We start from the raw sequence: 25972 nt of genomic DNA, 5'->3' as shown, positions 1-25972 counted from the left end.
ACATTTTTTTCAAAGTAAATGCCATATTAATTATAATTATGCAAACTAAACCACACAAAAATATATTATAAAAACGTAAGAGTTGAAACGAGTTTACCGGATTGCCGAACAACTTCTTGAAAATTGAAAATCGTTGAACACTTGAAAACTTCAATTCAACAACTTCACAATTTTTCACGAAATTTCAACAATAAATTAAGTAATTGTAGTAGAGAGATTGAGAGATATTGAGAGATATTGATGAATTGGTGAATAAAAATGAAAGAATGAGGGGGTATTTATAGTTGAGAAATGGGGAAAAGTGTAATTATATAAAGTTTGGGGTTAAAATAAAGTTTGGGGGCCAAATGACCATTTTTTAAACTTAAAAACGGTCATATTTTCAGCCCAAACGGCTAGATTTTAAATATGGCCGTTGGAGTTTTTTTTTTTTTTTTGTTTTTTTTTGTTTTTGAAAAATAGCCGTTGGGCCCGCCAGGCCCGCCAGGCCCGCCAGGACCGGCCCAGGCCCGCCTGCCGGTCCCGGGCCAAACGGTCCCGGGCTCGTGGGCTCAACCATGGAGACCAGCCCGTGACGGGCTCAGAGGCCCACCAAGACCGGCCCACCCAGGACCGGCCCACCAGGCCCACCAGGCCCGTTAGGACCGCGGGCCCGGTCCGGTCCGGTTCAGGCCCGGCCCACCGAGCAGCATTAGCTGCATATCACAGGGCAAAGTGAAGCAAAGTGGCTGGAAAGATTGAAGAATTTTTCTAATTAATATAGTTCAATGTAATTGTTATAGGAAGTTTTGTTAACTAATTAGTCAAATAGTTCTATAGATAGGTCTAGTTCTGGAGTCCAAAAGAATTAGCGGATATAAATATTCTTACTTCGTTAAAAAAAAGTTTAAAAGTTTGACCAAAAAAATTGACTACTAAAAAGTTAAAAAGTCAAACTGTCAAACTTTTATTTTATTTTATTCTTAGCCCTACTTTTTATTTTATTTTTTAAATTCGTTCTTTTTTGTCTTCTACCCAAAGCTTCTCTTCAAAGTTCAAACAACCAAGTAAAAAAGCTTTCTCCTCTTCTGAACAGGTTTCTTCTTCCTATTTTTTTTTTTTTTGTATTCTTTTCAGTTTAGTTTAAAACACTGTACTTAATATTACTTTTTCAAGTTCCTTGCTTCGATTTCTCTCTTTTTAAAGTATAAGAATATGTGGTTAATCGGTGTGTGTATATATGCTGGTTTGAGTTTCGGCAAAGTGGGTTCTCTGTTTTTATTATTCTCTGATTTGAGTATTTTTTATTTCTGGGTTTGCATGGTGATCGACGAAAAAAAGAATTTTTCTGTAAAATTTTGTTTTTCTATTCCTTTGGTATATTTTATTGATGTCATATTCCAAGTTAAAACTGAAATTAATTGGTTAACTTAAGAACCCAATATTTACCAGCATTATTATTTCTCTTTTTTTGAGTTGATTTTGTTGGTCGTTTCAACAAATTTTCACAAGATGGTATTTCGTTTAGTCGATTCAGGTAATTCTGAACATGGTATATTGCGTATATTGTGCAAAGAACATCAGTCGACCCGACTCTGTGGATGGCAAAATGTGAGCTTCATCTCCCAATGTTGTTCTTTTTCTACATTATAATACTCCTAAACTTATGAAGATGCTTCGTTTCGTTACGTTATAGATGTTGTCCCTCATGTGGAAGAGTTGTTGATGAAGATAATTTTTCAAGTGAGCCCACTTTTGTTAAGAATGCTACTGGACAGGTTTGTTCTTTATTTCATATTCTTGTCATGGGGTTGATATATCTTATGCAGTTCTGTTTTTTTTCTTTTTTCAAATTCAATTATATGTAATTTGAATGGATTGATATCCTGTAGTTTGGACAGTGTGCTTAATCAGGATTAATGTCATATTTATTATTTGTTAAAAGGAGTTTTTAAGGTGTAATGCAAGAAGTGGTTAGAAAGTTAATAAAATTTCATAAAAAGGTGAGGTGTAGCGGTCAATAGAGTGGGTAAAAACCATGTTAGACCAGGGTTCATATCCCAGGGTAGATAAAAAAATGCTCGGTGATTTGTTCCCTAGTCCTAAGCCTTGGTGGATGGAGTTTTCAGTATCTGTGCTGGTGGTGGAAGGTAATAGGTACACGGTAAATTAGACGAGATTGCACAAGCTTGCCGAACATCACCATTATAAAAAGTTAAAAAACAAAATGTTATCGTCAAATACCTAAGATATCTTTTGAGCTGAAAGTATATATAGGATTCTAGAAACTAGACAATACAAGAAACCTTTTTTCCTCACGGCCTTTCTTGTGTCTTGGCCAATTTAAATTCTTACTCGGTAGGTTAAAAATGCTAACTTTAGTTGTTGAAAATTTGTGTCTCATCATGTGATTGGTGGAGCTCGAAGAAGATGCATGTGGTGGAAATAAGTTTTATACTTGATGTAGAATTCGTTATTAATATTACTGTGATGTGACAAGGGAGTGATAGCCTAGTAAAAGGCCAATCACCTCCAACCATGAGGTTGGGTTTGAGTTACTAAGAGAGCAAATTGGAAAAAACCACTATGTGGCTCCTGGGTAGGATGTTTTGTGGCATGGTTTACATATCAAAAAAGAAAATAAAAGCTACATCTAAGACTCTTCAGTTGGGCGGCAAATGGATCCTCATCCCAAACATATGTTTGTGGGCGGGGAGAAGTTGGAAGATGGAGTCAACTTGCATGCTTTTGTACATGTGTGCATCTTGTAGCCTGATGAATGACCTTGCTTTTAATATTAATGTAGTTCCTTTTAATTTTAATATTAATACCTTTATCAATAATTTTATATTTTAAATATAAGCTCAAATGAGGAGATAAATGATACTAAAATGCAACTGAGGAACAAAACAAGCTTAGGTTTAAGGTGCAATCATTGAACAAGTTCTATATGTGCTGTCTTGTAAAGTATAGTATTCAATTTGTTTTCTATCGAGTCTAACTTAAATCATCTGCAGAGTCAATTGGCAGGTAACTTCGTGAGGACTGTTCAAAGTGTCTATTCAGCTTCACGGGAAAGAACACTAAATGAAGGTATCTTATGTACCTTTGATTGTTGTGTTTTCAGAATGACTGATGATCACGGGTGGAGGGTTCAAACTTCATCAGTAGCGCAACATTTCCTTCCCCTTTCACCCTTCCTTGGTGCAATAAAAGACTTTATGCTCGTTGTTACCTATTTATATAATTTCTATCATTCTTTTTCCTTTATATGGAAATGTTCTATCATTCTATTTTTAGCTGAATGATTGATTAGATGTTTGTTCTAGTTCTCAATTTTCAATAGAACTTGTTATGTCTTTCTACAGTACGGTTGAATTTGAATGTTCTTTCACAATGGTCCTCATTTCAATTCATGTTTATTATTCAAAGGAAAAGGTTATTTTAAGTTTTAGAATATGTGGCTTGAACATGAAGGATTCACTGATTTGGTTAAAAATTGGTGGGATTCTTATGTGGTGGAAGTGGAAGCTGACACAATTCTAGCAAATAAGTTGAAGCTATTGAAGGAAGATCTGAAAACGTGGTTTAAGTAGACTTTTGGAAAGTTAGAAGACAGAAAGAATAAAGCTTTGGCAAGATTGGAGGAGCTGGATATGGTGCATGTTTTTTTTTGCCTTATTGGTCTCCAATGGGCTTACACAGTCGATGATGCTTATAAGAGCTGGAGTTTATGGAGAGTTGATAAAGCCATCATGAAAATCTGGTCAATGGGCTTGTATTTTTTGGTGCATTTGGACTGAGAGAAACATGAGGTGTTTTGATGGAAACTCAACTCCTATAGGTTCTTTAAAAGCTCTGTGTATTTCCAATTTGTTTTGCTGGTCAGGTCTAGACCGTACCCTGTCAACAATATTGATCATCTTTTGGATTTTATTAGTTCTTTAGCTTTGGCTTAGTCAATTATGTATAGGAGCCATGCTTATCTTTTGTAAGCTCAAATGCCAAATCATGTACTTCTTGCATCTTCTTGATGCAGTCTACTGAAATCACTTACTTTATCAAAAAAAAAAAAAAAATTAATTGGAGGAGCTGGATCATAATAGGGTGAATGTTACCACAGAGCAGCACGCAAAATTTATGGCAGAAAGAATTTCCTTTAAGAAACAGCTAGAAGAAGTGGCAAAGGTTGAAGAAATCTCTTGGAGACATAAGTCTAGATGTTTGTTGATGGAACATGGAGACAAAAATACAAAATTCTTTCATAAGCAGGCAAATGCTCGAAAAAGATTAACAATATCGATAAACTGGTGATTGGGAATGATTTAGTGGAAGATGACCAAGTTATTGAAGCTCACTTTATTGATTTTTATAAGAATCTATTATATGAACCTGAGCAATGGAGGCCTAAATGGGAGGATGATGAAATTGAGAAGATGTCAGATGAAGAAAAGGAGTGGGTGGAAAGGCCTTTCATAATGGAGGAACTGGAAGAGGTGATTAAATCTTTCAAAGGAGACAAGGCTTCTGGTCCTGATGGTTTCAGTTTATAATTTTTTTTTTCAAATATGTTGGAGTATAGTAAAAATGGACATTTGGAATGTTATGGGTACATTTTACAATAAGGGCTCTCTTGTTAAAAGACTTAATGCCACTTCTATTGCTCTAATCCCTAAAAAGAAAGGAGTAATGAAGGCGAATGATTTCAGACCTGAGAGTCTATTAGGGAGTGATTACAAAATTATTTGAAAGACTCAAGGAAGTAATAAGCAAGTTGGTCTCCCCTAATCAGAATGCTTTTATCAAAGGAAGGAAAGTCACAGATGTGTTATGATAGCTAATGAAAACCTAGACAATTTGTCGTGGAGAAAGGAAAAAAAAAGGGTGGCATGTAAACTTGATTTAGAGAAGGCATATGATCATGCTCATTGGCAATGTTTAGTTGACATAATGAGGCTGATGAATTTTGGTGAGAAATGAATAAAATTCTGCATTTCGACAGCGAAATTCTATATTCTAATTTATGGTAGTCCTTATGGGTTTTTCAGTTCTCACAAAGGTATCAGACAAGGAGATCCCTTGACACCTTATTTGTTTGTCCTGGTAATGGAAATTCTGAGCGTCATTTTGAGGAAAGCAGAAGTCATGGGTTGGATTAGGGGTCTCAAATAGGTAGGAATGACCAGCAAAGTATGATTCTTAATCATATCCTGTATGCTAATGACTCTTTGTTATTTTGTGAAGCTGATAGAGTCCAAATCCTGTATTTGAGAGGGGTTCTTCTATGCTTTGAAGTCGTTACTGGGCTAAGAGGCAACCTAGCAAAACCAGCATCATTTTCTGCATAATTGTTAATGAATATGTAGAGGAGTTGGCAGACATTCTGGGCTGTAAAGTAGAAAAATTCCCTACAATCTGCTTGAGATTGCCTTTAGGGGTGAAAAGAAAAGATAAGAATATTTGGGGGCAGGCTGACACTAATTAATAGTGTCTTGGATGGCATACCTACTTATACTATGTCTTTATTCAGTATGCCCAAAGCAGTTGGAAGGAAACTAGATTCTATAAGAACTTTCTGTGGGTCGGAAATTCAGATAAGAAAAAGACACACTTAGTCAAGTGGCAAATAGTTATTGAAGATAAGAAAAAAAGGGTATTAGGAGTGAGCAACCTGTGTTTACACAATAAAAGTCTTCTTTTCAAGTGGCTATGGAGATACAACAATGGGAGGAAGAAGACTTCGCAGAATATGATAGATGCTTGTGGTGCTAAGATTGGGTGGAACAAAATCCTTCACAGTTGAAAAGTTGTGGGGGAATTTGGAAGATGATAAGCGGAGGGTTGGATGAATTCCTATTGCATTCTATACTGGAGGTAGCAAATAATGGCATGATAAAATTCTGGCTGGATACCTTGTGTGGAGATGAGAATTTCAGAAGCAGGTTCTCAGAGCTATTTAATTGTGTTGTGAATAAGGAAGGTAGTTATTGTAGGCTTTAATTCAGTCTCGAACTGAATTCATGCTCACTGGATCAGAACAAAGTAGATAGGCTTGTTTGGGTTAACAACAAGGATTCACAGTGAATCACTGTTATAAAATGTTGATAGAGGAAAATAGTCAGGGAACATCTGAATTGGCCTTGGAAGATGATCTGGAGAACTAAAACACTAGTGAAAGCAGCATTTTTTGGTTGGCTAGCAGCTTGGGATGCTTGTCTAACTCAACGCAAGTTGCAGAGAAGAGGTTTCTACTTGAGTAGCAGATGTTATCTTTGTAATTCAGAAGAGGAGACAGTTGAGCACCTTTTCTTGCACTGTATATTCTCAAGGCAATGCTTGGAACTTTTCTTGAGAATAATGGGCATATATTTGGTGTTACCACAGAAGATATGCAACTTGTTGGAAATATGGCAATCACAGAAGATCAAAAGAAGCTTAAAGCAAATATGCAGGACCATTCCAAATTGCATTCTGTGGACCATATGGTTGGGAAGGAACAAGGCATGCTTTGAAGGAAAGAGGCTGCAGATTCCCAGAGTTGAAATAAATCCCTGAAAAAAACTTGTACTTCTTGTGTTATAGTAGTACTGTAGATAAGATGGACCAGTATTTGGATTTTTGCACTTACTTGGGGGGCACTATGTAGGATGAACTAATTAAGACCTGCAACTATCTTGTAATTTCTTCTGTACTATCTTGGCACCAGTTAAATAAAATCTTTACTTATCACAAAAAAAAATAAGAATAAAAGAAAAAATAACCCCAAATGATGACAATGATAGACTATGTAAATTGTTAGATTTTTCCACATTGGTTGAGAGAATGAGTTGTTGTCTCTTATATGGTCACGGATAATCCTCACCTCATGAACTAATTTTTGAGGTTGAGTTAGGCTCGAGGGCCATTTCTTTACATCGTATTAGAGCCAACCCAATTATCTTCTTGGTTTACCGAATGATGGTCCCCATGTTATATTGTCCACTCCCCAATTGACTAGGCATGTGCATGCGAGAGATGATGAGAGAATGAACTGTTGTCTCTTTATATGATTTTTTTGCAATTCTCACCCCTGAGCTAGCTTCTGGAGTTGAGTGAGGTACAAGGAATTTTCTTAACATAAATAAAGTAACCAATTAAAAAATAAAAGAAGATGCAAATGAAATAATATTTTTTGTTCTTGTTGATTGGTGACAACTATATCCAGATATGTTTGTCAAGGAAGAGGTTTTGTTGAAGGACCAAGTATAACACTGCAGTTAGAGTTGCGTTATTCATGGAGCTATTATAGCTTGTTGGATAGATTAATGTTGTTAAGAATTCATAGAGGTGCACAAGCTATGTAGCTATGTGCCTATGTAGCACCAATTTGGTTTGAGAATACATTAGATCGGCCTTTGATATCAATATAATTCTTAAGTATGGAGTTCTTTCTGATACATTTATTTACTCCCCCTTCCTGCAGCATATAATGGTATAGAGAGTATGATTTATGCATTAGGAATTGATGGTGGTGATTCAATAGCTCGTCCAGCTTTGAACCTCTATACAGTATGATTCTTTATGGCTTATGCACACCTCTACTAGCATGATATCATTCTATGGCTGAATATGTTACTTCCAGATAGCAGTTGAGAGGAATTTCACAAGGGGGCGTAGGAAAGAGCAAGTTGAGGCTGCTTGTGTTTACATTATATGTAGGTGAGACATTGTGTTTATGATATATTCTTTTCAACCTATTTATGTTCCCTAAGGGAAAGGAAGAAGTGGGATAATGATGATAATAATATTAGAAGTTCTGTAACAAGTCTAAAACCTACTCCCACTAGTTGATATCACCTAGATAGATCTTTTACTTCTATTCCGTCATATCTTTAGCTAAGTCTGTATTAATTCCAGAGATTTGTAGGTCTCTCGAGACAACTTTCTTCCATGTGCTTTTAGGTCTACGCTATCCCATTTTAACACCTTTACTCACTATAGTTTCACATCCTTGACCTACAAACCAAAATTCTACAGAAGCAGCCCAAGAAGTATAATTGCCACTATGATCTAACTTACTGTGGTAATCGTAGGTGATGATGTGGAAGAAAAAATTTAGTTTGCAACCATCTGATTTTCAGGTTTATTGTTATCACCCTTTTTAACTGACCTTTATAAAAAGGAAGGATAGAGCAAAAAGCAAAGATGTGCAGAAACAGGGAAGAAACAGAGAAGAGGACAGAGAACTTAAGAAAAAAATTAAATATTAGAGAAAGAAGATATGAGACGAAAACCTTAGCTATGACACCATGTGAAAAATATGAAGAGAAGAAGAGAATTCAGGAATAACTTGCTTGATTATTTCTTCAAGCTTTGGGGTTTAAATAACCTTTACAAGAAATACAAATAATAATGAAAATAAAGACAATAATTACATTCCTACAAAATTTTCTAATATCCTAATTAAGGGGATTTGAGAATCTTCCATATTTACGTAGTATATGGTTTTGCCATATTTAACAGGGATAAACTAAAAGATTATAAATCTTGACCTGGTTAATTGTGGATGAAACTACTAACTATATTATGCAGCACATAGGGATAACAAAGCAACAAAAGTTTTGTCATTAGGACATACATTGACAGAGTAATTAGGACAGATATAGTTTTGATTCAAGCTTTTATTGTAATTTTTGTTGGTCCGAACTACTTTACCAGTGACAAATTGGTGTGTCTTTATGTTTATTTTTCTTGCAGGGAAGTCAACAAGCCATTCCTACTCATTGACTTTTCTGATTACTTGAGGATAAATGTGTATGTGAGCTTACTTCTACAAAAGTCTTAGTAGTCTTTTTCTTTCATTCTTCTTTTGATAAACACTTTGGATCGATAATCTTGAGCAAGAACTTAATGATCCCCTTTAGGTCAGGAGTTCTTATCATCCTGTCCAGTATGATGATATTCTTTTTACCCCTTAGATCCTTCTTGTAGTTATATTGTCAACCAGATCTTATGTGTGAAACTTGTGTGATTAGAGTAAATTAGACGAATCTTGCTTCGTGTTTGGCTAGAAATGAAAGCAGCCTTATGTGAAGTAGTATTCAATGTTGGATTTGAGAAAGATAAAGGAGTTATAGGGTGTGTTTGGTATGAAGGAAGGAAACATGGGGACTTGGAGAAAGGGGGGTGAGGAGAGTAGCACTAAAAAAATATTTTTTGCTCTCTAACCAAACACTAGAAGATATTTTCCGGAAAAAGTTTTCTACTCACCAACCAAACAAGGGAAAATAAGTGATAAAACCACTCATTTTCCATGAAAACATTTTCTAGGAAAACATTTTCCTTCATACCAAACACACCCATAATATCTTCTTTTGTGTGGGAAGGAAATTTAGGACAGATGAAAAGATGATTTTTGAGGAAGTTACTGGGTAATATGCTTATTTAGTATATTCTGGCTTTTGTATTTGAGCACAGTTTTTTCTTTACTGCAGTACCTCTTCTCTCTAACCTCAACAAGTTCCTTTTTCCTATCAGAAAAATCTAGGTGACCTGTCGCACATTATTGACTTCATAAATTGTTAATCTTGATTTGCAGATTCTGGAGGTTTCTTAGTACATAGCCTCCTTACAACTCTAGAACAATATCCTAGTCTAGGCAGGTCTTATTGTATTTTTGTCATACATGAAGGGTTATACCTAAAGTTGGACAGTTTGGGAAAACATTTACCTAATCACTATCTTTAATATGGTAATTGAAGCCTGTTCAACCTTTTTTCTCTTTTGAAATGCAGGTATATTTTAGGTGCTGTGTTCTTACAGCTTTGCAAATTTCTAAGCCTTGAAAATCGCCCGTTTGTTCAAAAACCTGTGGATCCTAGCCTTTTCATTCATCGATTCACTGATCGTAAGTACTTATCCAGATCTGATTTGCTGGTTAATTTTAATCTTAGCTTCTTTCTTGACCACCTTGCCCCAGGTACCAACATTGTGGCAATAGTTTATATATTTTTTAATTTCCACTTTGCATTCTTGATTACATTTTGGATTTTCGTTGTGAGATGTTTAAAGATCTTGAATAATAAGGATTTTATTCCAAGCATGATTTTTCTGCCCGTTGCTCTGGCAAGTTATTTTAATGTGGATGCTTATTAGTTGGAATCTGGTTGCATCTTTTTTCCCCTTATTTTGAGCCAATGATATAGCATACAACTTGCATATATTGTACAACTTCATTATTATGTGCTTCCCATATCCCATCAAGTAAAATAAATCATGAACCAACTCTTGGTATCAAGTAATCCCAAATTATTGGACGAAGGCAATTATATTTTCATCCCTCTCGTGTTCTTCTGATCTGTTATCTTATTTTCATATATAAAGTACATGTTACCTCAATTTTCCTGCACAGTAATGCACATCTCTTGATTGGTATGTGCAAAAGATTTTTTTTTTATCCTGTTCCATCCAGAAACTTGTTGTACCTGTGGGGTATCTTCGCGATTACACCTTACTTACTATGTTGCCTTTAGCTCTATTTTCCTTTCCTTTCTGTACTTATTCTTTTTCAGATACAAGATTGCTGTTAGCTTGTCAGAGTCCACTAGTGAAGCTATCAATTTTTAATGTAGGTTTATTTGGGGGAAGGAAGCCAAATATTTCTAGAACTGCACTTCACATTGTGGCCAGCATGAAGCGTGATTGGATGCAGGTTCTACATGATTTTTCTTTGCGTATAATTTAGTGTGTGAAAGTTACTGGATTAATTCTATGGAACTAGATTAGATCTCTTACATTTTTGCACTAATCCATAAATTGTCTATAGACAGGGAGAAAGCCAAGTGGGGTATGCGGAGCTGCACTGTACATTGCTGCTCTTTCGCATGGACTGAGTTGTTCTAAATCAGAAATTGTAAGTGGTCTTTCCAGATTTCTTTTATATTGATGGTCAGAATTGAGATTTTTTTCTAGATATCCTTTATATTGATGGTCAGAATTCAGATTTCTGTATAGACAGGCTTCATGTTGTAAGCTTTATTCCGCTTTCAACTTAAGTATATCTGAAAAGTAATATAATGTGTGTGAAAGTAAGATTTCCTGGTCTTTTGTGCAATCTGAGCTGACCAAATCTCTCTTTTGTAAGCTTTGCATCTGCTTGATGCCTTTTAATGAAAACATCTTACCTCATTAGAAAAAGTTTTATTCTGCTCTGTGAAACTCTTCGTGTTTTAGCTAGTTTTCAAGGACTTGTTCTTGGTCATTCTCGTTATTGGACTTGACAACTGTTTTCATTTTACATTCTTGACTTATTCCTATGTAGCATAAACACTGGCTCGACTCCCACATTTATTGTTTATGGTGACATAGCACAAGAAACATGATATTTCCTTTTCTCATTTTCTTTATTCATTTGGTGAACAGATCAAAGTCGTACACATTTGTGAAACAACATTGACCAAGCGTTTGATTGAATTTGAAAACACAGAATCTGGGAGCTTAACGGTATGTACCATCAAAGCTGGTAGGATGAACACCGCTGATACTTTAATATTCTCTGTTTGAAAAGCTTAAGGTGCATGTATTTTGTTAGATAGTTATGTGTAAATAGTCCTAGTCCTATATATAGTAGGAATAAAATATGTCATAGTCCCACATGTAACAGGAGTAGAATATGTCCTAATCCCATGTGTAGTAGGAGTAGAAGGTGTATTATATATAGGACTCATTGTATCATTGTTAATAATAGATTTTTCTCTCGTGCATTCTCACCTGGTATCAGAGCTTCAGTGAGAAAATTATTGTTGTGCGTCATTCCAACGACATCCGGGAAGAAAGATCTCATCACCGTGCAATTTTCCGGCAACTTCGTCTTGTTCCCAGGGTTTATCACTGCTACAGTGGTACTATGCATGTATCAGTACCACTATCAGATCCAAAACCCTCGTGCGATCAAACCCCAAAAATTCCAGTCCCATTTGAACAGAAAAGTCAGTCACCGTGCGTCTTTCCGGTTGACGACTTAAGATTGATTTGCGTTATCTCCTCATCCGTAAGTGTTGTGCGAAAACCAACATTACCATCTTGTTCGGAAAAGTTAGGCGACAAAACCTTAGTCAATCGCTCTGGCAGAAAGCACGTGCTTCCACGCGCCGCCAGAACAAGGGTTCCGACGAGCTACAATAACTTTTCTTTCCGGGCACGTTTTGACAAAATTTCTTCAGAACAACTTGCTCGTCCAGTTATTCCGAGCCTACCCATATAAATTACATCAAATTCTAACAATTATTTTTTCTGGCGTGAACAGTGATTTCTGCTGTGAACAGTAATTTCATAAAAGTTTCTATTTTCTTGTGGTGTTTTAAAACCGATTTTTTTAGTGTGGAATTCAGCTTAGTCTCACTATTTTCAAATTTTCCTGACGACCTTTTGACCAACTTCTGCTTATCAACAACCACTTAGTTTTGTTGCTCGGGGATCTAGTGGCCTTGTATTAGTACATATGTAACAAGCTCGGTACATATGATTTTTATGCACCGGCTTGAGGGGAGTGTTAGATAGTTATGTGTAAATAGTCCTAGTCCTATATATAGTAGGAATAGAATATGTCATAGTCCCACATGTAACAGGAGTAGAATATGTCCTAATCCCATGTGTAGTAGGAGTAGAAGGTGTATTATATATAGGACTCATTGTATCATTGTTAATAATAGATTTTTCTCTCGTGCATTCTCACCTGGTATCAGAGCTTCAGTGAGAAAATTATTGTTGTGCGTCATTCCAACGACATCCGGGAAGAAAGATCTCATCGCCGTGCAATTTTCCGGCAACTTCGTCTTGTTCCCAGGGTTTATCACTGCTTTAGTGGTACTATGCATATATCAGTACCACCATTAGATCCAAAACCCTCGTGCGATCAAACCCCAAAAATTCCAGTCCCATCTGAACAGAAAAGTCAGTCACCATGCGTCTTTCCGGTTGACGACTTAAGATTGATTTGTGTTATCTCCTCATCCATAAGTGTTGTGCGAAAACCAACATTACCATCTTGTTCGGAAAAGTTAGGCGACAAAACCTCAGTCAATCGCTCTGGCAGAAAGCACGTACTTCCACGCGCCGCCAGAACTATGGTTCCGACGAGCTACAATAACTTTTCTGACGCGTGTGTACCATTCCGGGCACTTTTTGACAAAATTTCTTCAGGACAACTTGCTTGTCCAGTTATTCCGAGCCTACCCATATAAATTACATCAAATTCTGACAACTTTTATTTTTTCTGGCGTGAACAATGATTTCCGCTGTGAACAGTAATTTCATAAAAGTTTATGTTTTCTTGTGGTGTTTTAAAACCTATTTTTTAGTGTGGAATTCGGCTTAGTCTCACTATTTTCAAATTTTCCCGACGACCTTTTGGCCAACTTCTGCTTATTAGCAACCATTTGGTTTTGTTGCTCGGGGGATCTAGTGGCCTTGTATTAGTACATATGTAACAAGCTCGGTACATATGATTTTTATGCACCGGCTTGAGGGGGAGTGTTAGATAGTTATGTGTAAATAGTCCTAGTCCTATATATAGTAGGAATAGAATATGTCATAGTCCCACATGTAACAGGAGTAGAATATGTCCTAATCCCATGTGTAGTAGGAGTAGAAGGTGTATTATATATAAGACTCATTGTATCATTGTTAATAATAGATTTTTCTCCCGTGCATTCTCACATGGTATCGGAGCTTCAGTGAGAAAATTATTGTTGTGCGTCATCCCAACGACATCCGGGAAGAAAGATCTCATCGCCGTGCAATTTTCCGGCAACTTCGTCTTGTTCCCAGGGTTTATCACTGCTTTAGTGGTACTATGCATATATCAGTACCACCATCAGATCCAAAACCCTTGTGCGATCAAACCCCAAAAATTCCAGTCCCATCTGAAAAGAAAAGTTAGTCACCGTGCGTCTTTCCGGTTGACGACTTAAGATTGATTTGCGTTATCTCCTCATCCGTAAGTGTTGTGCGAAAACCAGCATTAGCATCTTGTTCGGAAAAGTTAGGTGACAAAACCTCAGTCAATCGCTCTGGCAGAAAGCACGTGCTTCCACGCGCTGCCAGAACTAAGGTATCGACGAGCTACAATAACTTTTCTGACGCGTGTGTACCATTCCGGGCACTTTTTGACAAAATTTCTTCAGGACAACTTGCTCGTCCAGTTATTCCGAGCCTACCCATATAAATTACATCAAATTCTGACAACTTTTTTTTTTCTGGCGTGAACTGTGATTTCCGCTGTGAACAGTAATTTCATAAAAGTTTCTGTTTTCTTGTGTTTTAAAACCTAATTTTTAGTGTGGAATTCGGCTTAATCTCACTATTTTCAAATTTTTCCGACGACCTTTTGGCCAACTTCTGCTTATCAGTAACCACTTGGTTTTGTTGCTCGGGGGATCTAGTGGCCTTGTATTAGTACATATGTAACAAGCTCGGTACATATGATTTTTATGCACTGGCTTGAGGGGGAGTGTTAGATAGTTATGTGTAAATAGTCCTAGTCCTATATATAGTAGGAATAGAATATGTCATAGTCCCACATGTAACAGGAGTAGAATATGTCCTAATCCCATATGTAGTAGGAGTAGAAGATGTATTATATATAGGACTCATTGTATCATTGTTAATAATAGATTTTTCTCCCGTGCATTCTCACATATTTAAGCATGTCTGCAGGTCCTTTTGTTTTTATTGGGAAGGGGCCCAGCTATTAAATTAGAGTCTTAAAAAGCAATGTAGTATAGTGAGATGCTTCTGTCATGCTCAAATTTTGAGTTATCTTTGAGTTGGATATCTCGTGAACACTGAAAACACAAGGAAGAAAGGCATGCATCTCAAGGGGGAACAAGCATAATGGGCTTTGGGATTCTTATCTTAAAGTTGGCATGGACAAGGTGTATAACTTAATTTGTTACCAATGCTGGAACCAATATAGTAAAACTTGTGTTTGCGTACACATCAAGTACAGGGAGATGTTTGCTGATGTCATTGAGTGCGAGATTGACAACTTTGCCTCTACTAATGAATATTTATGTTTCTTAATGCTCTTCTTGATGCTGTCACAGTGTCACCAGATTCTGGTATGTCATGAAGCCACCCAATACCTGCACTTAGGAAAAGATTTTAATTTTCACCTGCCTTTGACTTCTTCCTTCTTTTTCCCCCCTCTTGTTCTACTAGCGGAGTCTAAAAAGAACTCGTCCATGGGCTGGGCGCCTCAGGCTTTAGGTCAATTTGATGCTCATGTCCAGGAGAACTCATCACCTAGTGATGGGCTATTTTTTATGAGCCTGATGTGCTTGATGACATAAATATTATTGTTGACAGTCAAAACAAAATTTTGATTCCGTCTTTTTTTCTCGACACATTAATGTTGGAGTTGCAAATTGCATCCGTGGTAGTGGCTTGTTATACAAAATTTTCCTTTCCTAGTTTCATACTATTACTTCTTACTTGAAACTAGATTGAAGAGTTCAATACAAGAGCTGAGGAGCTTGAGAAAGAAGAGAAGCTGGCCCCGCAACTTTCTTCGGGGTCAAAAGGATCTGGGATCATGGAAGTGCTATGTGAACACAAGGGAAGTGTGAAGCTGCCCTTTGCCCATGGTCTCTGTGAAAGCTGTTACAGTGATGTAATTGCTTGGTACCCTTACCTTTTTAAGTTTTCAGTAGTATTGCTAAATCATATATAATGCTCATGCATGTGTTTGCAGTTTGTAAAACTTTCAGGTGGGCTTGATGGAGGATCTGAACCTCCAGCCTTTCAACGTGCTGAGAGGGAAAGATTAGTGGCAAAAGAAGCTCCTGCGGGTCCAAATTTTTCCATGTCCAATCAGGTGAAGAATAATGGCGCTGAGTATTTGGAGGTACTCATTGAAGCTGCTACTTATCAAAAGCATTATTACCTTGTATTTGGGAAGTAGAATTTTATGCTTACAAGAAAGCTTTTGACTGGTGGAAAAGACACAAGTCAGTTTCTGAAAATTTTCAATTGACTGTTTTTGGATCTGCTACATTTGCTCCCACTGATATCAAGCTCTTAATTTTAGATGGTATTTAAGAAAGTTTCCAGCCTTCCATGTGATTTCTTTTTGAGAAATCTTTCCATAGGCACTGCCATATTACCACTAGTACCAAATTCTTGAATCTAGTTGGTGGTTACTGGAAATATGCAGGCATTTTCTAGCTTTCTGAATAGTGCCTTATGTATTCTCTTTGTGTTCTCTTTTGGTTGATCATCAGCCTGAAAAGGGAGGAAACACTCAGAGTGTGACCGGGAGTAAAAATGTGCAGATATCAGGGTCTGATCAAATAGGTAAATGTTTATTTTCTTCCAGAGTTAGAATGTTGGCACAGAGTTCTGATCAGGACCGTAGAATGACTTATTTTCTCTCAAATGCAGGGGCAATCTCAGGGGCTAAAGCTGTGCATAATGTGACTCTTGATACATTACATGGCACGGATTGTATGGGTCCTGATGGTCATGATGAATCAGGGAACTTTTTCGATATCGATGATGTAGAGGTGTGCTGCTTCTTGTATATTGGTTTTCATTTAGTAGTGGATGGTCACAATCCTTGTAAGTTTTATTTATAAACCTATGGCAGCATAGATGCAAAAGCTATGATTTTTGACGGATTTCATCCTGCCAGACCTCATCGCATGATACTTAGCAAATGATAGTATGATGACTTCATCCTGCCAGACCTCTTCACATGATACTTAGCAAATGATAGTATGATACTAACTGACCCTACTTTTCATCCTTTGCTTAGAAAGCATCATCCCATGATAGGCGAACTCTGTGTTATAACAGTTTGTTAGCAAATTATATGAAAAACTATGCTGCTTCAACGGAATGTGCTGCAACGTGTTCTATGATTTGAAGTTTACCCAACTGGATTTAGTTGCTCATTTGTGGGCATGTATTTCCTGGTTCACTAACTTGTCGTGGCTGTTACTCTGTACCTGCATTACTGTCAGGTAAACGGTTATCTTTTCAATGAGGAGGAGAAGCGCTACGTGAAGATAATTTGGGAAAAACTGAACCCGGAATATGAGGTGATTCAGTTAATTATGTGCATATACACCATGTAAAGTTGGAATGTAGATCACAAGGTCCTATAGTGGTCGTAGGATTTATAAACACATTAAGAAGTACAATGAATATACTGTCGGTTCTTGATATAACTATTAGCAATTATAATAGAACTCTTGTTATGCTAGATCAATTCGGTTTAGTTTTTCTTATGGATTTTTCGTGATTCTTTGGTCTCTTCTACCAAGTTCGTCGTGGTTAAGCAAAGAGTGTTTTGCTCCCTTTGGTCCATCTTCACGACGATTTTCTCATCACAAAACAGTAGTCCGTACTCACTTCCTCACCTGCCTTTCCGTTCCTTATTCTGAGTGAGTTTGCTGATCAATATTTATAGGAACAAGCAGCTAAGCAAGCAGCTGCATTAGCTGCAAAGAAGGCAGACGAGTCCATTTTAGCGAACTGTTCGGAGGATGTGCAAGCTGCACTGAAGCTTTCTGCTGCTGCTAATAATAATGTTGCAAAATCAAGAAAGGTTGTATTCTGAACTTATCTTGAGTTTGTTTCCTGGTGAAAATTGATTCTCTATGTGTCATATTGAGGAACTAAGAAACTATAGAGAAGGGTAACTTTGTTGATGTCAATGGTTGTTAAGAAGTTGATATTTGTTCCTTATATATTTGTTAAGTGATATATGCAAACACAATAAATATTTGAAAAATGTCTTGTGGGTTTCTCTTATATTTCTAAGGACTCGAGGCTTGGGTACAATAATCTAAAGTTAGACAAAAACATTCAATCTCTTTTAATGGTCAAACTCTTGAGATTGTTTCCGTGTTCCTTTCATGAGGAAGAAGGGATATTTTTAGTTTCTTAGTGTTGTATAAGCTAGTCTTGTTATAAAATATTATAATGCTCAAAGAGGATGGAAGCTCTAGAGAAATAGAATATGCATGTGAAATTTCTCATACACAATAGTTGCTCTAGAGATCTCATGAAATTAGCTTACACTTTGCTTTATGATATCATCTGCAGGAAAAACGACAGAAAAGGGCTGCAGAACTGAAAAATTCTGGTCCTGCTCAAACCCCTGCAGAAGCAACGAAGCAAATGTTAACTAGAAAGGTATATATCAGTATGATAGAGGAAAAGGAATTTGCAATCTTCAGAGATTTGTCTAAAAACAATTTTGGGAAAATGGGCGCGATTTGATGGACAATTTTTTGTATATCTAATTATTTCTCTCTCTACTTTCTTAAGCTCTCAGGCACACTCCCCGAGGAGCCTGAGAACAAGGTTTTCTGAGTTTACACAAACACCATTAGCACGCCAGCTAAATTCCGACCAACCCTCTGAAAATAGCTCCGACAAATTACCCCTCACGCGCCCCCACGCGCAGCTCGTCTCCGGCGAGACAAATGCCACGCGCCGGCGCGTGAGCAAGATCCTGACCTCTTTTCAAAAATTTCTTTTTGGACAGCATGCTCACTGGGTATTTCCGACCAAACTCATACAATCCTTTCTGAATTCCGACAACGTTTATTTTTCCGGTGGCGGGAATCCTTCTGTCCAGATTTCTGGTTCCCGTTTCCTTTTTTCTTTCACACTTTTTAGCTCACTGCGAAAACTTTCCTCTAAATTTCAAAAACTGAGCAGCTGGATAGTATAATATGGGAGACAACAGGATATATTTCAACGCAAGATTCAAATCTTTCGACATCACCAGATGGAACTCCAACAAAGACACATGGTTTGAATGGGTTGAGAGAAGTCGCAACATGATGAGAAGATCATCCATGGGCAGAAAGGCAATGGAATGGATTTGCTTTGCACTTAAAGAAGCATCGACAGATCAAAACAATCTAGTGAAGAGATGGAAGTACAAGGAGCAAATGATAGAACATTTCTGTACTAGGAAATTTAACGCTCATGGAAGATATATGAGTATTCTGTCACTGAAGGGAGAAGGGAGGTCTGTAATAATAATCCCCGAGTTAACTTTGAATTCCGGCTGGAAAGACATAGCAGCTAAGATAGAAAGATTCATTTATCAGAACACCAGGCTGAATTCCATAGTACCACCCAGAAACACTGTGGAAAATCTTCCTTATGCCCAAGCAGTTAAGGAGAGTAAATGGCAATCCAATACCCTTCGAGAGGCAAGGGTCAACACGAGCAATGGGGAAATCTCTGTTTTGGAACCTACTGGAGGAGAGGACACAGGTCTCCTAAAAAGATGCATTATCGGGTTTTTTGGGAAAGAAATCAATGAGAGACCCACTTTAGCAGACATAAGGCGATGGGCTAGTGCTTCATGGAACAAAGCATATGGAGTAAACATATACGAAATGACAGGCAACATGTTTCTTTTTGAATTTCCAAACAGATTCATGGCGGAGCAGATTGTGCAAGGGGAATGGAGATGGAAAAAGTTCAAGCTTCATCTGGAATGGTGGAATCATACTGCTGGATGCATTCCAAACTCACAAATTGAGGAAACATGCTGGATTAGAGCCATGAGAATTCCTTTACATCTATGGTTACAAAAGATCTTCAAAGAAATAGGAGATCTATGTGGGGATGGTTAGCTACAGAAGAAGAAATTGATCTCAAAAATCATCTTAAGTGGGCAAGAATCAAAATTGCTGGTGATGGCAGAAAGACTCCCAATGAGGTTGGGATTGAAAGAGACGGTACCAAATTTTTCATCCCAATCTGGGCTGAAAGAAAGACACGGTATGAACTAAGCACTGATAAAGGAAAGGAAAGTGGGCAACTTACACAAGGTTCAACTTCGATGAATCAGAGCAGTAAAGTGTCAAAAATCGAGCTGAAATCCCATGACCCCGATTTGGCTGCACAAGTCATTTTTAATGACCTCTCGTGTGAGTTTTCTGTTGATACTGGGCTGAAGCCTTATATCGAGGAAATGGGAGGACCTTCTTACTTGGGGGCAAAAGAGTCCTCTCCAGGGGAGCCAACCCCCAATGTAAATCATGAAAGTATGCAAAAGGCAACACTTATCAGTTGCAGTCAGCCAAAAGGTGGAGTAGAGTTAGCAAGATTGGAACATAAGGCAGGGGAGCAAAGTACAAACACAAAGAAGGGGAATGATCGTGTGGGAAGTGCTTTGGATCATCTGAAGCAATCTAGCTCTATCCAAGAGTGGGAAATCGAGGAGGTGAACCCTATAGCAGTTCAGCAACACAATCCATTATTGGAGAAAGACATGGATGCAACAATATGGGTCCATCAAAATATGATCAAATTGGGGAAAATGTTTGGAGTAGATTTTCAAGGCCATGAAGAAGAAGCACTGGAGTTGTTAATGCAAATTGACAGCTGCAGACAGGTAAGAAGGGTGGAGACAGAGTTGGAGGTGAAGAAACAAAGATTCAAAGGATCGCTGGAATTAAAAGGGTTAACTTCTTTTGATGTCAAATTCAAGAGTGACGGGAAAAGGAGTAGGGGAAGAGATCTATCAATCATTTCAATATGAAGATCAAAGTAATTTCCTGGAATGTAAGGGGATTAAACGATAAGAAGAAAAGGGAGATCATAAAAAGTCAAGTGCAGAATTGGAGGGCAGACATTATATGCATGCAAGAGACAAAAGTCGAGGGGGATATCGAGGAAATAGTCAGGCAAACATGGGGTGGTAGATGGGTGAGGTATGCAAGTTTAGAAGCTAGCGGCACGAGAGGGGGGATTTTGTTGTTATGGGATTGCAGAGTATGGAAAGGGGAGGTGTTACAGACTGGTGCATACACTTTGACGTGCAAGTTTGACGCTCTTTTACAGAATTTTCAATGTCACATAACAGGAGTGTACGCTCCAAATTGTAGAATAGAAAGGAAAAAAGTGTGGAGAGAAATTGGTGCAGTGAGGGGATTGATGGAAGGTCCTTGGGCGGTTTGTGGCGATTTTAACGTTACAAGGTACCCTTCTGAAAAACGGGAATGTCCAAGGAGGTCCAGAGCGATGGTGGAGTTCTCGGATTTTATAGAAGATATGGAGTTGATAGATCTTCGACTTGAAGGAGGAAATTATACTTGGTTCAAAGGGGACAATCATACAGCGGCTTCAAGAATTGATAGATTTCTTATTTCAGAAGAATGGGATGTAAGCTTCAGAAACATCAAGCAAACTATCCAACAAAGGTTGATTTCGGACCATTCACCTGTGGCTCTATACTGTGGTGCGTGGGAACAAGCTAAATCATACTTTAAGTTTGAAAATTGGTGGCTGAACGTGGAAGGTTTTGATGACAGAATTAGAGAGTGGTGGGGATCTTTTGAATTCTCAGGAAGACCTGATTACATTTTAGCTTGCAAGTTAAAAGCTCTCAAGGGCAAGCTAAAAGGATGGAGCAGAAGTTACGAAGGCAATTTGGGACTGCAAAAATCAAAATTGCTAAGTAAACTAGCAGATTTTGAGACAACACAACAACAAAGAGCGTTGACAGAGGAGGAATCAGTGAGGAAAGCAGCTACTCTAATGGAGATTGAGGAGCAACTCAAGAATGAAGAAATTGCATGGAGACAAAAATCAAGAGCTCTGTGGCTCAAAGAAGGGGATAGGAATACAAAATTTTTCCATCGGACTGCAAATGCATGCAAGAGAAACAACAACATTGACCAAATAATGATTCGACATGAAGTAGTCGAGGATCCAGAAAGAATAGAGAATGAGATCATTGAATTCTACAAGGAGCTATACACAGAACCTGAACAGTGGAGACCAACAGTCAATTTCGAAAATAGTTCAAGCATTTCTGAATCAGAAAGGGAGTCTCTACAGAGGAACTTTGAGGAACAAGAAGTGCTGAGCAGTCTGAAGATGTGCGCAAGTGACAAGGCTCCAGGTCCAGATGGATACACAATGGGTTTTTTCAGAAAGTGTTGGGACATTTTGAAGGAAGATATCATGGCGGCCTTTAACAACTTCCATTCACAGGAGATGTTTGAGAAAAGCTTCAATGCAACATATATAACTTTGATTCCAAAGAAGACAGGTGCGAAAGAATTGAGAGACTTCAGACCGATCAGTTTGATAGGGAGCTTCTACAAATTGCTCTCAAAAGTCTTAACTGAAAGACTTAAGAGGGTGGTTGGGAAAATTGTCGATGCTCAACAAATGGCGTTCATCAAAGGAAGGCAAATAATTGATGCAGTGTTGATTGCTAATGAAGCTGTGGACTCAAGAATAAAAAGGAAAGAACCTGGAATCTTATGCAAATTGGATATCGAGAAGGCCTATGATCATGTGAACTGGAGCATCCTACTAAGAATGTTAGAACAAATGGGTTTTGGGCAAAAATGGATTAGATGGATGAAATTTTGCATTTCTAATGTGAAATTCTCCATTCTCATAAATGGATGTCCTAAAGGTTATTTTCACTCACACAGAGGTCTCAGACAAGGTGATCCTTTATCACCCTTTCTATTCATCATTGCCATGGAAGGTTTGAACAACATGATCAAAACGGCTAAAGTCAGTGGATGGGTTAAAGGCTTCGAGGTAAACAGGAGTGGGGCTAACAATCTAGAGATCACACATCTCCAATATGCTGATGATACTCTAGTCTTCTGTGATGCTGAAAAAGACCAACTTAGATTCTTAAGGATCATTTTGGTTTTATTTGAGGGAGTATCAGGATTACACATTAACTGGAGAAAAAACAATATTTTTCCCATTAATGAAGTTAACAACATGGGGGAACTGACACAGATATTGGGAGGAGAAGTTGGATCCCTACCAACTGTTTACCTTGGGATGCCTATTGGTGCAAGATCCAAATCAAAAGAAATCTGGAATTCAGTCATAGAAAAATGCGAGACGAAGTTGTCAAGATGGAAATTGCAATACCTATCATTGGGGGGTAGGCTAGTTCTAATCAACTCATTATTAGACTCTCTACCTACTTACATGATGTCTTTGTTCCCAATTCCAGCAGGCATTCTACAGAGATTGGACAAACTTCGAAGATCATTCCTTTGGCAAGGCAATAAGGAGAAAAAGGTCTTCCATTTAGTCAAATGGAAGACACTAACAATGGATAAAAAACAAGGTGGATTGGGGATAAGGAATTTGAAGAACCAAAGCAAGGCTCTTAGAATTAAATGGTTATGGAAGTACTCTAAAGAACCCCAATCTTTATGGGGCAAAGTGATCAAAGCAAAGTATGGTGAAGAAAACAACTGGGTGTCAAAAAAAGTCAGTACATCATATGGAGTAAGTGTGTGGAAATCCATCAGAGAACTTTGGCCTATAATGGAGAATCACTCCTCCATAAGAGGGAACAACGGAAAGAACACATCATTTTGGAATGATAATTGGTTAGGAATTGGAAGCTTAAAGGAAAGATACCCAGATATGTTCGGTTTAGCACAAAACCAGCATAGGACAGTAGCTGATATGAGGAGTCGTCAAGGATGGGAAATAGCTATAAGAAGACGGCTGAATGACTGGGAGATAACAAGACTAGCTGACCTTTACAAAGAGCTGGAGGCATTTACATGATTACAGGAAGGGCTGGATTCAATATGGTGGAAGAGGCACAACAGAGGGGTTTTCCGAGTGAAGGATGCATACAAGATTTTGAATCATAATAATCAACAGGTAGACACATGGTCTTGGAAACATATATGGAAAACAAAGATTCCATACAAAGTAGCTTGCTTCACATGGCTACTAGCGAAGGAGGCGGTCTTAACCCAGGATAATCTCATAAAAAGGGGAATTTCTCTGTGTTCAAGATGTTTTCTGTGTGGGGAAAATGCAGAAACTGTCAACCATTTGTTTCTTCATTGCAAGATTACAGACCAACTATGGAAAATCTTTATTAGTCTTAGGGGTATTTCATGGTCAATGCCATACAGGATTAAAGATGTCATTTATAGCTGGGAAGAAGCTGGAGCTGAAGCAACTAGCAGAGATAGATGGAGGACTGTTCCGGCTTGTATTTGGTGGACAGTCTGGAGGGAAAGGAACACTAGATGTTTTGAAGACAGAAGCAATCCTGTGCAGAAGATCAAACTCAATTGTATTCTTCTTTTTTGTTTTTGGTGCAAACAGATGTACACAGAAGATACATTGACAATCATAGACATACTAGGATCTTGCTAGGTCCCAAATTAGAACATCTACAAATTCTCTCAATGTAAATTTGGTTTTCAGTGCAACCTAAGTACTGATATTTATAATATTTACAATAGTTACCAATTCAAAAAAAAAAAAAAATCTTCAGAGATTTGTAGTAGTTGAGGAGACAGGCTAGAGTACTTTCTGGATGCTTGCAAATAATCTTTTAGTGTTTCCTGGTTTTGTAGTTGCTGTAATCACTCCATTTGCTATTACAGATTTGTCATCTTGCCTATAGCTGTATGTTTTTTGACTTCTCATTGTTAGCATAAGTTTCCTGGACTTCAGCTTTGCCGATACAGCAAACTTGCATCATGTTCCAGTTTTTCTATCCCAAGTTGCCTCCCCCCTCCTCTGAGGCCGATCACATCCACTTTTGGAGCCCCTCTCCTCTGAGGCCGTGCAGACGTGAAAGCTCTATCAATAGAAAGATTCTAGCTTCTTTTTATTTAGAGAGGAATGATTCCCTCGTCTGAGAACCGCCATTCACATACTATTCCTCCCCTCTAAAAAGAGCGATTGAGAATCTCGAGAACCTAAACAAAAATGCTGAAGTGAGCGTACCCTAAGGCTTTCCTCTCTCCCCCTTTCTCGTATATGGCAATACTAGATTGGCGAGATAAGAGAGAAAGCTTAGAAAGTAGCAAGGGCTTGCCTTACAGGTAGTCTTGTTGAGTGTTGGTTTTGTTCAATTTCAACATATCTTAATCATTTCTTTTTACTCTTTGTCATATGTTTGCATTGCATGGTATATCTTCCTCTTTTTCATGAAACAATATATATCAGATTTATCGGTTGTGTTGTTTGTACCTTACCTTAGCTTTATGTCATTTGATGCAGAGGCTGAGATCTAAGATCAACTTTGATGTGCTAGAAAAGCTTTTTGACGATTCTGTATGTGCTTCTCCTACTCCAAAATTTCTACAGAATTCCATTATACCTGCTTTTAATTTTCAATTTTACTCAGATGTCAATTCCTTTAGCAAAGTATCTTTTCTTTATTGGAAAAAATCTTCGGTTTTTGCCCTTACTGGAAAGAACATAAGCAGAATGTTCGGTATTGGTGGTGGATGGAGGTCACTGGCGTTTGAGATGCTATTATGCGTAATATTTGGATATTCAAGAAATGGGAGGAAATTAAATAATGAAAACTAAATATTGCAGCATCAAAATATTGTAGATTTATCAGACTTTTCCTTTGTCACTGTTGCTGATCTTATGATCTCTACTATTAAAGTTCTTGGAGATGCATTTAACAACTTGCTATACACTCACAATTATCTTACTTCAGCTTGAGATACTTGAGCTTAAAGAAAGAAGTGAGGACTCATATCACATATCCCAACTTATTTGGGATTGAGGCATAGTTGTTGTAGCTTGAGATATGAGAATCTATCCCGAGATATAAATTGTTCGTTTGTTCATCTATGGACAAATAACACAAATCGAAAATATTTCTTGCTCTCATCTCCATAAATATGTTTAACTTGATCATGTTATTTATACAGGCAATTCGAGAGAGCAAAATTGATCACAAAGTAGACGAGACGTACGAAGAACCATATGCGTTACGATGAGGATGTTGGAGGATAAGAGTATGATCAACACTATGATTATGATGAATGTTGAATTTAATCTGCATTCCTTATTATTAACTTAATGATTTCCCCTTACAAAAAGAGTATATGAGGAGTCAGGTAACACATTTTCCTTCACCTATATATTAGGAATGTCAAAGTTGGTATGTTTTAATTATCACTTTTATTAATTTATTTCCTGGGAACACCTCCCTGTACTG

The 25972-nt window shown here is 37.6% G+C and overlaps 1 protein-coding gene across 6 annotated transcripts; it reads left to right on the top strand.

Moving 5' to 3' along the window:
- Nucleotides 1–992: 992 nt before the first annotated feature.
- LOC107825626 (transcription factor IIIB 60 kDa subunit) lies at nt 993–25972 on the top strand. Of its 6 annotated transcripts, none has more exons than XM_016652541.2 (20): nt 993–1075; nt 1517–1590; nt 1676–1757; nt 2997–3072; nt 7442–7527; nt 7601–7677; nt 8716–8772; nt 9753–9865; nt 10590–10669; nt 10784–10870; nt 11380–11460; nt 15461–15628; nt 15710–15862; nt 16239–16311; nt 16399–16520; nt 16980–17057; nt 17429–17566; nt 18067–18156; nt 25015–25068; nt 25683–25972. In XM_016652541.2, exons 2-20 carry the CDS (start codon nt 1529–1531, stop codon nt 25749–25751), a joined length of 1746 nt encoding a protein of 581 aa, XP_016508027.1. In that variant the 5' UTR covers nt 993–1075; nt 1517–1528; the 3' UTR covers nt 25752–25972. The 6 variants fall into 6 exon arrangements, with proteins under 6 accessions (XP_016508027.1, XP_016508019.1, XP_075093612.1 ...); XM_016652533.2 differs by having other exon boundaries at nt 1005–1075; nt 1508–1590; XM_016652518.2 differs by lacking the exon at nt 993–1075 and adding an exon at nt 1076–1242.

Source organism: Nicotiana tabacum, chromosome 18, assembly GCF_000715075.1.
Source record: "Nicotiana tabacum cultivar K326 chromosome 18, ASM71507v2, whole genome shotgun sequence".
NCBI classification, from domain to species: Eukaryota; Viridiplantae; Streptophyta; class Magnoliopsida; order Solanales; family Solanaceae; genus Nicotiana; species Nicotiana tabacum.
This window is presented reverse-complemented; position numbering and strand designations above follow the sequence as displayed.

Bases quoted from the DNA above. Each gene is read 5' to 3' on its own strand.
- LOC107825626 (XM_016652504.2), top strand. From the start codon at position 1,195: ATGTGGTTAATCGGTGTGTGTATATATGCTGGTTTGAGTTTCGGCAAA. The intron at 1,758-2,996 runs GTTTGTTCTTTA...AATCATCTGCAG, and splicing joins TTAAGAATGCTACTGGACAG to AGTCAATTGGCAGGTAACTT. The intron at 15,629-15,709 runs GTAATTGCTTGG...ATGTGTTTGCAG, and splicing joins GTGAAAGCTGTTACAGTGAT to TTTGTAAAACTTTCAGGTGG.